The 14,603-nt window shown below is 38.8% G+C and overlaps 1 protein-coding gene across 2 annotated transcripts in view; it reads left to right on the plus strand.

Annotated features, from left to right (window-relative positions):
- The window catches only part of UGDH (UDP-glucose 6-dehydrogenase), a 32,167-nt gene extending 19,202 nt beyond the window's left edge, over positions 1 to 12,965 (plus strand). For both annotated transcript variants that reach the window (XM_043438565.1, XM_043438567.1), the window contains exons 3-12: positions 331 to 432; positions 3,470 to 3,670; positions 3,779 to 3,976; positions 4,758 to 4,905; positions 6,826 to 6,920; positions 8,527 to 8,657; positions 8,893 to 9,026; positions 9,489 to 9,580; positions 9,690 to 9,800; positions 12,382 to 12,965. In XM_043438565.1, coding sequence (XP_043294500.1) covers positions 331 to 432; positions 3,470 to 3,670; positions 3,779 to 3,976; positions 4,758 to 4,905; positions 6,826 to 6,920; positions 8,527 to 8,657; positions 8,893 to 9,026; positions 9,489 to 9,580; positions 9,690 to 9,800; positions 12,382 to 12,492 — 1,323 coding nt within the window. In that variant the 3' untranslated portion in view covers positions 12,493 to 12,965. The remainder of the gene's footprint in view (positions 1 to 330; positions 433 to 3,469; positions 3,671 to 3,778; positions 3,977 to 4,757; positions 4,906 to 6,825; positions 6,921 to 8,526; positions 8,658 to 8,892; positions 9,027 to 9,488; positions 9,581 to 9,689; positions 9,801 to 12,381) is intronic.
- Positions 12,966 to 14,603: the final 1,638 nt, after the last annotated feature.

Here is a 14,603-nt window from a genome sequence, read left to right on the forward strand (position 1 = left end):
TGCTGATGATTGTGTGATACTTGGCATTAACTGTTAACTCTTATGAAATAGTCTGGAACGTGGTCAACAATGAAAAGCATTAAGCTGATCTACTGCTTTAATTGTTCCAAGTTCAGTTTTGCTTTGTATGTTATCTTACATAATGTGCACTAGATGGCCTTTGATACCAGTTTGGTCTTTGAGTTTTCTACAGAGGTGTTATTTGAGAGCAAATCTAGACCTTTAAATTACAATATGACCTTTCCCTTAATGAATGCAATTCTATACTATTGGGTTATCTCATCTGGCTGGTAAAATGTATGTGCAACTTCTCTTCTTTTTTCTTTTTAGCCAGGACTAAAAGAAGTGGTAGAATCCTGTCGAGGGAAAAATTTATTTTTTTCTACCAATATTGATGATGCCATTAAGGAAGCTGATCTTGTATTTATTTCTGTAAGTATTTTCCTTTGCTGTGTGAGTTAATGTATTCTTGCCTATATAGAAGTAATAATAAATCCAGTGCTATTAAGCCATAGCATTACTTAGTATAAAGTTGTCCAGTTGAATTTTGATTATCACTAACTTTGTCCAACACTTCACCCAACTCTGTGGTCATCTGATCATTTCAGATCATTGAATAAATAAGTTCAGAGAAAGTTCTAGTCTGAGATCTAGAATTAGGAAGTGTTGATAACTTGTGAGCACATATGGTGATAGTATATGTATTTCATTGTTTCTTGGTTCCACTGCTTGGTGTAGGTCCAGTAAAAAGAATCAGGTAAAGTTTGCTGCAACTGTACCACCCTCCCCTATCTAGATGAATTTATATTCCAAAAATCATTTTAAATTAATTATTTAGAACTTGGCATATCTTGATTAGGTTGTTAGGCTAGTCCATAAATAACTTCAGTTTATAATAGAACTTAACTGTTGTACTTTTGTAATTAAAAAAGTAGAATCTATGCTTGGGAATACACTCTGGTAATCCAATATGTGAACCAAGGTAGCTTTTTTCTTGTTGTTTTGGTAACTCAAATATTCTGTGTGTGATGGTATAGTTATCACCAGGTGGTGGCTGAGCTAGGGTGTTATGTGACTTAAGACCTTTATAGCCTTATGGAGTAAGGGGAAGGACAGTGGTATGAGCTTGGACTGGGTTCCATGAGATAAAGAAACACCAGGGGCGTCCATAGAGTAGAGATGATGTTGAATTGATTATGTGTATCGAGGCAAAAGCAGTACTGTGAAGAAATATGAACTCCAGGAGAAAGTAGTAATGAAACCCTTGTTGAAACTGTGCCATGAATTCAGTCTTTCTTTTTAAATTTAACTTCAGAGGAACTGGTGCCAGTTTTGTGACTCACCTACCCTTTGTCTGCTCAAGCTTGCACGTTCAGTTCAGTTCAGTCGCTCAGGGTAGAGGCATAGAAAAGGAGAAATTGTTTGGGAGTATCTAGATGCTTGGAGAAAATCAAGAAGTTACCTTAGTCCAACATTTGGATAACTACAACCTAGAATGGGAATAGGGGACTTTTCTGTAAGAAAAAGAAATTTTTTTTTAAAAAAAGAATCTATTCTTAAGGCAACAGAGTTCATCTTAGCATATTTTGGCAAAGACAGCTGATTATACACTTGCTTCTCTGCCAGTCTAGCCAGAGCTCCCTTGACTCCCTTGAGTCTTTCCAAGCTATTGCTTTGTGTGCCTGTTAGAGTTATTTTTGTGGTATGACTCCTACCTAGTTTCCATTTTTCTCTGCATCAGTTTTTTTTTTTAAACTCTGCTTGTTGTATACTTTTCATTATGAAAAATAGCAAACTTATGCAAAAGATGAAACCAACAATATACTGAACCCCTACTTACCCACTCTCCATTGTCAACAGTCATCATGGTATTTCGTGCTTTTTGTTTTTATAATTTTTTGGCTGCTCCTTGGGGTATGTGGGATCTTAGTTCCCCCAACCAAGGATCAAACCCACACCCCCTGCAGTGGAAGAATGGAGTCTTGACCACTGGACCACCAGGGGAGTCCCCCATCTTCTTTATACTTCTCTCCCATCCTAGATTACCCAAATTATTTTTAGGCGAATTCCAGGTAGGAATAGTTTTATGCTATGAATCAGTTTTCAGTTGTTATCTTTAGAGCTCCTTTACCTGGGGAAACCATCTGATCATCCCACATCTCCAGCATGTCTCACACTGACTTATCAGCCGTTTTTGCCCTTTTGTGCTTCTGCACCCTGACTTCCATACCTAAGTCTTTTCCCAAGTTGTTTCATGCATATACACAAATTTCCCTCATGCTTTTCACACCTCATCTAAATCTTCATGTTTTGATTTATTTTGGTTTCATTGTTTTATTTGCTCTCCCATTAAGTTATAAGTTTGTCAAGAGAAGAAAACTGATGCTACTTACTGGTTCAAAAGTTATTCCTATATAGATGTTTAGACTTTGCAGAGTATTTTCAGTTTTATGTGAATGATATGAAACTCATGTGTTAAAGTTTAGAGAGTGTGTTATTCTCATTTTCCGATGAAGTCGTTGAGACAAAGGCAGCCATGCTTCCCCATGGTTACATGATACAGCTGAGTCAAAACTAAATGCCTGGACTCTGAACTCATGGTTTATTTTTCTTTCTATATGATAGTCTTTGTTTGCATACTCTTCTGTATCCTGGAGGTGCTAGATAATTTCTAGTTCTAAATAGCCAACAAAGCATTTGTGAATGACACTGTAGACATTTATAAAAACTTATTGATATAGGTCTATAAAAAAGGGAGAGTAAAAGGAGTTTTAAGTTTAGTTTTAAAGACTAGGATAATATGTTACATATAATCAGGAGAAGAAGAGAGAACTTACCTTTTATTTCAGTCCATGAATTCCTTTTGGAGTCTCCTTCATCTTTATATCTCCAGTCTTAGCTTAGTGAAGTGAAAGTCACTCAGTCGTGTCCGACTCTTTGTGACCCCATGGACTATACAGTTCATGGAATTCTCCAAGCCAGAATACTGGAGTGGGTAGCCTTTCCCTTCTCCAGGGGATCTTCCCAACCCAAGGATCCAACCCAGGTCTCCCGCATTGCAGGAGGATTCTTTACCAGCTGAGCCACAAGGGAAGCCCAAGAATACTGGAGTGGGTAGCCTACCCCTTTTCTAGCAGATCTTCCCAACCTAGGAATCAAACCGGAGTATCCTGCATTGCAGGTGGATTCTTTACCAACTGAGCTATGAGGGAAGCCCATATGAGCTGTGAGGGAAGCCCAGTCTTAGCTTAGACCCTGCCTATCCTGCTATCCTGACTCTGACACATATATAGTAGCTTCTCAATAGAAATGTAGAAATGTATTATTTCCGTGGAACTAATAGAGGGTGAAAGCAGGGCTACTGATGATGTTAACTTCCCACTTGACTAGTCAATTGACGGTCCAGGGTGTATCTTGAGATCAGTGAACACTTCACAGATACTTTGTTAATTCCGTATACTTTCATCAGGTGAACACACCAACCAAAACCTATGGAATGGGAAAAGGCCGGGCAGCAGATCTGAAGTATATTGAAGCTTGTGCTAGACGCATCGTGCAAAACTCACACGGCTACAAAATTGTGACTGAGAAAAGCACGGTCCCAGTGCGGGCAGCAGAAAGTATTCGTCGAATATTTGATGCAAACACAAAACCCAACTTGAATTTACAGGTATGAAAAAGGAAGCATTCGAATCTGGCCTTCTTATGGAAGCATCAGTGCTTCGAGTTGTCCATAATTGATTCTAGCTTGAACCGTTCCTTTGCGTTGGGATTCCAGGTGCTGTCCAACCCTGAGTTCTTGGCAGAGGGGACGGCCATCAAGGACCTGAAGAACCCAGACAGGGTGCTGATTGGAGGGGATGAAACCCCAGAGGGCCAGAGGGCTGTGCAGGCGCTGTGTGCCGTGTACGAGCACTGGGTTCCCAGAGAAAAGATCCTCACCACCAACACTTGGTCTTCAGAGCTTTCCAAACTGGTTCGTATGGAGCACTCAACTCTGTATTAAATTTAAGCCAAGGGCTTACTTCTCTTACCCCTGATAAGCTACCTAGGGACTTTCTTAATAAAAAGATATGCTTATGAAGATAATATTCTTGTGTATTATGAAATAATTTCACAAGGGGATCAAATATTTGGGTATAAAATGTTTTAGAATATGTAAAAGAAAATAGAGTGTACTAAAATACTAATTTTAAAAATCACTCGTTCCCTTCTTTTTACTTTCTCTTCTTTTTAAAATCTTCAACTTTATTTTTTAAATATTTATTTATTGGGATGTACCTGGTGGTCCAGTGGTTAAGAACCCACGCTCCCACCTGCAGGGGATGTGGGTTCAATCCCTGGTCACAAAACTAAGATCCCACATGCCTCAAGGTGCTGCTAAAGAATACATAAAAGTTTAAAAAAAAATTCATTTATTTGGCTGAGCTGGGTCTTAGTTGCAGCGTGTGGGATCTTAGCTGTGTCATGTGGGATCTAGTTCCCTGACCAGGGATTGAACCCAGGCCCCCTGCATTGGGAGCAGAGAGTCTTAGCCACTGGACCTTCAGGGAGGTCCCTTTTTACCCTTTCTTAATCACCTCTCTTCTCTAATTTAAAACATTTTTCTGAACCAACCCACCCATTGCCTCTTCAGATTGAACCCATCAGAAACTTTCATATCTCCTTCAATAATTTGCTCAACTTGATGAAATATAATGCAGATTATATAAAATAGTTATTTTAGTTCATCGTATTCTTCATTTTTCTTTTTTAAGACAGCAAATGCTTTTCTGGCCCAGAGAATCAGCAGCATCAACTCTATAAGTGCCCTCTGTGAAGCAACAGGAGCGGATGTAGAAGAGGTGGCAACAGCCATTGGAATGGACCAGAGAATTGGAAATAAATTTCTGAAAGCCAGTGTTGGTAAGCTGGAAGTTTTCTATGCATCGAGTAGGTTCTTTTAGGTAGATCTCTAACTTTAAGGAAGCCTTTGCTTGACACCCTTAAAATAAAGATTTCATTATACATGTAGCCTTCAGCTTATCAGGGACTTTCTAAGTGAGACAATAGTTATATATATTGTTTAATAATTAGTGACTGGTTAGTGTATAAACATGGCTCAGTGTTTCAGAAGAAATATATTAATATTTTGTTAGGACATTTAGGTAGAATAAATTTAGGAGATCACATCAGAAATCATAGAATACTTTACTGAAGCAATAGGAAAAAATTCCTTATCATTTGCTTTTCCTACTGATACATTTATGCAAATGTGACCTTAGTGAAATATTTTCACTATTTGTGGATTCTATATTTGTGAATTATTTAGCCTACTTGCTAAAATGTATTTGTAACCCAACATCAGTGCTCACGTGGTCATTTGCAGATATGAACAGAGCAACAGAAAATTTGAGTCACCCAACACATACATTCCCAGTTGAAGTTACCTTCTTGTTTTAGCTCACATACTGCAAATGTCTGCTGTTTTTGTGGTCTGTTTAGTACCATACTTTTTGCATTTTGGTGCTCCCCTCCCCCCTCCACTGTGATTTCACTGTTTAAAATGTCCCTCGAGAATATTGCTGAAATTTTTTCTGGTGTTCCAAAGTGTCAGCAAACCATGATGTGCCTTACAGAGAAAATACATGTGGTTTGATAAGCTTCACTTCAGTGCTGTTGGCTTTGAGTTCATTGTTAATGAAGGTCAACAATATTTTTAAATAAGGTGTCTCTAAATATAAGCACACATAAAACAATATTATGTTGATCAGTTGACAAAAAACATTACCAGAAGCTCACAGGAACCTAATGCTGTATTTTACCTACAAGCAACACTTCAGTATTTGCTAATTCAGTGTTTGTGGCTAATTTATAGGACATAACTACTGAGTTTAATGAGAGCTGCCTATATTTTTGCATTTAAATTAATAAAGTTGATGCAAAGGTAAAAAGTATTTTACAGATTGGGCCATAGGCAGCACATCCTATGTTTCTGGGGCTTTATGCCATTTTTCAATACTGATTTCCTGGCCTTTTCTGTCTTTCTGATATTTTCTTCTAGTGACCATTTAATAAAAGTAGCTGCTGTTTCCTGAAGGCATGTTATGCAACAAGTTATGAACTAGGTGTTTATAAATCTTAATTTATCACCTGTTATATAAAAGTGTTGCTGATTAAGGATTGGGAGAATTTTCCTGAGTTGTTCAGTCATACAACTAGTGAGCGGCTAGGTGTGTCTGACTTCAAAGCTCATGCCAGCCCTCACTGTACACTGCATTGCACTCAAACGGTGGGCGAATTTCAGTCCTCAGGCCAAATCTGGCCCACAGCTTGTTTTTGTAAATAAAGTTTTATTGGAAAATAGCTATCCCCATTTGATTACATATTGTCTATGACTGCTTTTGAGCAACAAAGGCAGAGTTGAATAGTTGTGCCAGAGACTACATGACCTACAAAGGCTAAAATATTTTCTATGGGGAATGGTAAAGTTTGCCAGCTCTGTGTTAGACTGAGAGATGTGGAGCAGTTAATGAGGGGAAAAACAGAAATGTAGCCACAATAAAACTTAAGTTAAAAAAAAAAACAAAACTTAAGTTAATTTGAAAATTATTTTAAATTATTTGTAATTATTTAAAATTATTTATAACTATTAGGAAATTATTTATAGAGTTAATTAGTTTCTTACAAATTTCACATAATTTATAAACTCACTAATTTTCCCACATTCAAATTTTATTACTAAAAATCCTAGCATAGGCCCTCTGATTAGTATGACACAGAAATTTGTAACATGATTTAGTTGTGTGGTTCCAAATGAAAATATTGTCATTTTTTTTTCTTCAGGTTTTGGTGGGAGTTGCTTTCAAAAGGATGTTCTGAATTTGGTTTATCTCTGTGAGGCTCTGAATTTGCCTGAAGTAGCTCGTTATTGGCAGCAGGTATTTATAGTCCGCAGGTTATGATTAACTTCCAATTAAAACATATCATCTTTTTCTGTCAAATGTTTTTGAGAGTATTAATTTTTTCCAGGAACTCAATCATTATTATATCCAATTTGTTCATTTTAGGTTTATTTATTGAGCTTCTGTGTTTATAATTTGTCTGTTTTGGTAATCAGCTATGAGGAAAGTTTATGATAAACAAGTCTTCCTTTTAATTTTAATAACAAAATTTGCTCCCTATGTAAAGCAAAAACTTTTAATTGTAGTTCTTCATCTTAAAAGGCATAAGATAGAAATAAAAGAAGAACCTCTACTGTTATGCTTGCAAATGGTGTGCATGTGTTGATATTTGTTTTGTCCCTTTGAGATTCACAGAGCTAAAATTGGAGACCCTTCTCAACCTGGAAATAGAGTTAACATTTATTGAGTGCTTACTCTGTGCCAGGCACTCTTTAAAGCACTTTCTATGTAGTATCTTAGTTCTCATCATTAATATTATCCCATTTATAGATGGGGAAGCTGAGGCTTAACGGTGTTAAGTAATTTGCTCAAGAAACCAGTCAGTGTATGTACCTTTTCCAAATATTTTTTCCCCAGGTTTATAATCTTTCAGATTTCAGCAGTGAGTAGGAAAGTAAGGAAATGAGCATTTTTAGGGAAATATACACTTCTAAGTTCATTTCACTCAATCTAGTGTAACGGCTTTATGTTACTGTCCATTGTGGGGAAAATGCAGACAAAGGCTTCATTTTCCAGGTTCCATGGCAGTCCAGTGGTTAAGATTCCACGGTTCCACTGCAGGGAGCACAGGTTTGATCCCTGGTTGGGGAACTAAGATCCCACATGCCTTGCAGCTATGTGGCAAAAAAAAAGGCTTGATTTTTCTAAAGCTTTGAGCTCATTTCCCAAGCTCTCCGACTCTGAGATGGCTTCTAGAAGCTTAGAGCCTTAATAAAAAAAGTCTTTCCTTATATTCCTCTGGTCAACAATATGATGTTTGTTTATAAATTCTTAGGAGAGTAACAGATTAGGTGATCAGAGACTTTTACTTGTAACATTTAGTTAAACATTTCTCCGAATGTTCATGGTGTTATGGTTCATCCGGAGGCAACTGTAGCTCTGTCCACGGTTTGACTGTTCTCTATCTTGTTTCTGCTCACACCCAGTTTTGATGAAAGGCCTGGTTAAGCACATGAGCGAGTACTTTGGAGTTTAATTGCTTCCATAGGGTTTGGAGAAGTTGGCTAAGGAGAACACTATTTTCTATGTGCCTTTTTAGGCTGGCCTCATGGCAGACCTCAAATGGGGTTGGAATTTACCTGTGCTCCCCACCTTAACATCCATCCCAGTCTGATGCGTGTAAAGTTAAAACCAAATGAAACTTAAAATTTTCAGGGTGGGGAGGAGTGGGAAAGGAAGGGAGTGCGTAAAATCCTTTGTTTTTTCTGATCTGTGGATACTAAAGAGGTTGGTAACGTTTGCCTCCTGTTAATTCATAAGGCTTGTATTCATACAAGAGTACTAACCATAAAGCTAAAAGCAGTTTTTGCATAGGCTATGCTTCTTTTAACTGATCCTTGCATAATTGTACATGTCCTTTTAGGTTATAGACATGAATGACTACCAGAGAAGGAGGTTTGCTTCCCGGATCATAGACAGTCTGTTTAATACAGTGACAGATAAGAAGATAGCAATTTTGGGGTTTGCTTTCAAAAAGGACACCGGTGATACAAGGTATTAATTCTTTCAGATAATTCAACCTTTTTGAGAATCTTAACTCCTCTTCCTGATTTTTTTGATGGCAGCTGTGTATGTGAAATACATGTATGTGTATAGTATAAAGAGTAAAAAAGTGGGCGTTCATATCCTCACAAGAGATAGAATCTCACCTGTATATTAAATTCCATAGGTATTAAAATATATGCCATTCAGAAGCATAGCAAAGCTGTGTTCTATTTTTTTCCTTCAGAGAGTCATCTAGTATATATATTAGCAAATATTTGATGGATGAAGGCGCACACCTCCATATATATGATCCAAAAGTACCAAGGGAACAAATAGTTGTGGATCTTTCTCATCCAGGAGTTTCAAAGGATGACCAAGGTAAGTCAGGCTTTGTCTCTCACGCGTCATTTTGAGTTTGGGCTCCCAAACTTATTTGTTCTCCGGAAACCTTTGGTTGTTCAGTTTTTGTCATTTTTATCATTGCTAGGCCCCTCTTTTCAACCTCAATTCTCTAAAATTAAACTCTCAGACATTGCTTCATCAACTTTGATTTGAAGTAATCCAGTGGATTAGGAATGTAATTACTAATTAGTAATCAAGTAATGAAGTGGCTTAATCTCACGATTTTCCCAAGATATTCTTTTTAAAAGCCCCAGAGATTACAAGGAGATGCTTCTGGGACAAGACGGGGGGACGACTCCAGGCGCCTCCCTGTTACCCCCACTCGTATTTCAACCAGACCATCCCACTTGTGTCAGACTCTGAGTTCCCCGTGCGGTCCTAGTGTTAAAGGCGTAACGTGCAGTCGCTCCCCCCCCGGCCCTCTGTGGGCTGTTGCAGTGGCCCGGCTCGTGACCATCTCCGAGGACCCCTATGAAGCGTGCGACGGCGCCCACGCTGTCGTCATTTGCACGGAGTGGGACGTGTTTAAGGTGAGGAGGCCGAGCGAGACGGGGGTTCCCGAGGCGCTCTCGCAGCCTCTGGGGTGCGGCGCGCGTCCCTGAGTGCGCTCCAATTGTTTCTCTGGCTCTTTCTCCGTAGGAACTGGATTACGAACGCATTCATAAAAAAATGCTGAAACCAGCCTTTATCTTTGATGGACGACGTGTCCTGGATGGGCTCCACAATGAGCTGCAAACCATTGGCTTCCAGGTGAGCATCATCCTGCCTTGGTTTGTTTCACTTGTTTGGTCGTGTGCGTTTTAAAATGGCTTTGAGTTTTTTCATTTTTGTTTTTTTTTTAATTTATTTTTTGGCCACACTGGGTCTTCGTTGTGGTGTGCGGGCTTCTCATCTTCGCGGCTGCTCCTGTTGCAGAGCCCAGGCTATGGAGCATGTGGGCCTCGGTAGTTGGGGCATGCAGGCTTAGATGCTCCTCGGCATGTGGGATCTTCCCGGGTAAGGGATTGAACCCGTGTCCCCTGAACTGGCAAGGTTAATCCTTAACCACTGGACCACCAGGGAAATCCCTGGCTGTTATGATTTTGATATTTTCTCCTTTAGCAATAACGTAGCTCTGGGAAAACATCAGTCCGTTCTCTGGGGAGTCTCTCTGGTATTTGTGAAGCACTCTACTCCCTCCTCAAATTCATAACCTAAAGGTCATTCAGTTTGGTCTCTCTTACAAAGTTTATAGGGCCAAGATGTGCCTCACCCTACCTCGTATAAACATCAAGGAAGAAAGTGTATGCATTAAAAAAAAATTTGTTTTCTAGAGCCTCCAAAGCTGCTGTGACATTGTGCCCACCACACTGACCCCCTCAGAGGCCAGGTTATTTATTCCTCTAGAAATGTTTTCATACTGTAGCTGTCCCATGTTGCTTTAGGAATCTCTGTCTGAGTGCGTAGCACTATGCTGGTGCCGTGAGAGGTCTGAATGGAAAGTATGGGAGCGGCAGTGGTGCTGGCCCTGTCTTAATTCAACGCTTGGCAGTTAGTTACGGAACGCTTGGAGAGCAGACAGCGGCACAGTACATTTTATGTTGCATCCTCTTCAGTTCTACCAGGGGCCTCAAAGGTATTAATAAGAAAGAGCCACTTTCCATTTCCTCAGCAGACGTGGAGTCTGGGCCCCAAGGGGGAGGTTGGGAGGATAAAGAAATCTGCCCGGAGATTGTTGTCAGCAGAGTCCCAGAGCAGAGCAGAGCGTGGCAGTGTTTAGAGTTGGCTCTGTGCGTCTGCTTAGCACCAGCTGTGTCTTGGAGAGGTACTGATAAGGCCTCGTTCCCTGTTCAAAATATCTGATCTGTTTCTCTTAACCTATCACTGACTTGTTGAAGATCCTTCTTACTTAGAATTCAGTGCCCACTCCCCATTCATGAGAGATTATCTTGCAACACAAATCAGATGACATCCTTGTCCGTTCACATTCCATCAAAGACCCTGGGGACTCTTCTATCCAGCCCCTCCTTAGTGAGTAATGGGACTCTTTTTCCCAGTCATGACTTAACTTAGCAGCGTTATTTTTTAAACATTATTTGCAGGCACAGAAACATTGTCTCTCATTGCTGTTTTGCTCATCTAGAGGAGAAAGGCAGAGACGTATATATATATATATATTATATTTTAAATGAGTTTGAGCTCTTATAATTAACTATTCCTAGTAAGGGTTAAAAAAAAAACTATTAGACTGGAATTGCTAAATAAAGAGAATTTACAAGCCATTAAATAAGACAACTGATTAATACAAAGCAGAGGGAGCTCCTTGGTGGTCCAGTGACTAAGACTCCACACTCCCAGTGCAGGTGGCCTGGTTTCAATTCCTGATCAGGGAACTAGATTCCACACGCCTCAACCAAGAATTCACATGCCACAGTTAAAGATCTTGCATGTAGCAATGAAGATCGATCTTGAGTACTGCCACCAAGACCTGGTCCAGCCAAATAAATAAGTAAACAAAGCAGAAGCCCTTTGTGGTATGAGTCAGCATTAAATATTAATTTTTAATTTAAAATTTCATTTTTAATTAAAAATACATTTCTGAAAATTATGTAGTATATTTATCTCTGCTGTAGAGAGGAGATAAACTATTATTAAAGAAACAGTGTCTTTAAAGATAATATTGATAATTTTGGAAAGAAGGGGAGAAGTTTTAAATGTAATATGCAAAATGAGAACTGCCTACTATTCATTTATTGAAGGTTGACTTAATATGCCAGACACTGTCCTGAGCGCTTTATCTAATTGAATCTTTACCACAGCCCTTTGAGGTGGGTGGGTAACACCATTTACGAACAAGGAAGAAAGACCTTCGAGAGTTTAGGTATCAGCGATTATCAGTCAGGATTCCAACTGGAGCCTTTCAGACTCTGAAGCCTGAACTTCTAATAACTATGCTGTTATAACTTATGCAAGTTTTTTAGAATAAGGGAAACAAGACATTAGAATAGAGTTTGAAAGAATGTGAATTAATGGGAAGTTGGCCTGTTTATTGCTTTTGCATATGCTTTTAAAGCCACAGTGGCATGTAATCTCCTATCCTGTTTGAGGGAGTCTGGTGTTAAGAATGAGAGGAATGAGCATGTCTAGATATGAATATGAAAAGGGGAATGTAGACTGACTCTAGAAACAAAAAATATGGAAGGAACCAAAGGTCTTTCAAAGCAACCCACACAACCTGAGAAACTTTTTCTGCCTTTAAAAAAAAAAAAATCATGTGGGTTTTAGCCCTTATTACACTATATCGCAAAGTTTTACATTTAGGTATTGTTAACAATTTTCTTTTCTCCTCTAGATTGAAACAATTGGCAAGAAGGTGTCTTCAAAGAGAATTCCATATGCTCCTTCTGGTGAAATTCCAAAGTTTAGTCTTCAGGATATGCCCAACAAGAAACCCAGAGTGTAGACATTGCCATTTTTATTTGTAACTTTTTCGGTACTTCAAGATAGCAAATACCTATCTGATATTCAATGATAAATGAACCAAGTGCTTTTAAGGAAACAAAACTATTTTTTTAATAATCAAATTTATACTAGCTATATGGGAATTAGCATATCTGGTAATTATGAAACTAGAATTTTTTTTACATATTTTTATAATATTGTTACCTCAGTGATTGGATGAGTAGCAAATAATCATGTTGGTTTTAATGGTGTCAATTTTTGTAAAATTAAACTTCAAACACTTTTTACTTTATAAAATATCTTTAGGCAGTACTTCAATATTGAATGGTAATGGGAGTGGCCCTCCTCAGTTTTTCTGATCAGTGGTTTATCTATTTGTCATTAAGTATGTGTTTTCACTGCTGGAGTAGGAAGTGACTACTCATTCCAGTATTCGTGCCTGGGAAGTTCTATGGACAGAGGAGCTTGGCTGGCTACAGTCCATGGGATTGCAACAGAGTTAGACACAACTTCAGAGGAGGCAATGGCACCCCACTCCAGTACGCTTGCCTGGAAAACCCCATGGACGGAGGAGCCTGGTGGGCTGCAGTCCATGGGGTCGCGAAGAGTCGGGCACGACTGAGCGACTTCACTTTCACTTTTCACTTTCATGCATTGGAGAAGGAAATGGCAACCCACTCCAGTGTTCTTGCCTGGAGAATCCCAGGGACGGGGGAGCCTGGTGGGCTGCCGTCTCTGGGGTCGCACAGAGTCGGACACGACTGAAGCGACGTAGCAGCAGCAGCAGCAGACATACCTGAGTGACTAAACCCCCGCCCCCATGTATTTTCTGCCATGAAATGGCTGTGCTAAATACTGGGCTAAACCTGTTAACCTTTCCGATAGTGTCACGGAGATTTAAAGCTTTCTGGATTAATTGGGTGAGGTGTTTTCCATGCCATTTCTCGTCCCCCTGAATTGAGGAGGGTGCCATGGACAGAATGCAGCCTTTCTGCTTTTTTTCTGCCTGTGCTTCCACGTTAGAAGTAACCCTGCAAGTATGGTTTGGTTTTTGTTCTTTTGCTCCTTTTGTTTTAATGGGCTGTATCAATGGTTTCTTTAGTCCACTGCCCATTTCCAATCAATCCAAATAAGACTAAAAGGTAATGTTTTTTAAAAAACATGAAAAAATCAGTGTAGTGAAATGAAAATCTGTATCATTCCTCTTGTTTTCCCTCAGCAATCATTGTTTCTTAGTTTAAAAGCCCAAAATATTTGTTACTTTTACTTTGTATTTTATTCCTGTGACTCACTGCAGTTTCTCCCATTTTAAGTAATAAAATCAATATAAACTCATATATAAACTTACAGAAGTAGATTTTACAAGTTAATGTATAGCATAATCCTAAAATAAGGAATTTCATGTTTTCATCTGCTTTTTTTTCTTATGTCTCTTGTTGACTTATATTTCATTTTCTCTTGTGTTTATCATTATTGAAATATGTCCATTTGATGCTTGTGCTCTGCCGAGAGTATACAAATTGAGTGAAACCAATCTCATCCTTTAGGAATTTTGCAGTTCAATAATACAGAGCTAAAGATGAAGACAGAGACATCTGTACAGATATCAAATACATAAATAAAATATTCTTCATAAGCCAGTGTCTGCGTTATTTTTTGTCTAGTGCAAGTAACTAATTAAGTCATGACAGTTTGACATTAGACAGGAAAATCACTCCTTTTTTGAGAAAGGGGCATTATGTCGTTCTTTCAAATGATGCAAGAAAGGGAGAGAACAGACCAGGTATTGGCAAACAAAATCCCATGGGCCAAACCTGGCCAGCAACCTGTGAGCTAAGATGTCTTTTACATGATTACATTTTAAATGGTTTCATATATATTGCTATCTGACCCTTTAAGAAAAAGTTGGCAGACTAGAGTGAAGGAAACAAAACAACAGAAAGAGACAGTAGATGATCCCTCACCCTTATAAGATTTTGAAGTGGGAGTGGGCTTATTAATTAGAACTGCTTTTCATTTCTGCTTGAGAATATTCTTATATTCTGTTAATAATCTTAAAGTCTAGTAAAGGGATTATAACGCAAAGGTGTCTTGCTAAAGCAGTTGAATTAG

The sequence above is a fragment of the Cervus canadensis genome, chromosome 19 (genome assembly GCF_019320065.1).
Source record: "Cervus canadensis isolate Bull #8, Minnesota chromosome 19, ASM1932006v1, whole genome shotgun sequence".
Lineage (NCBI taxonomy): Eukaryota > Metazoa > Chordata > Mammalia > Artiodactyla > Cervidae > Cervus > Cervus canadensis.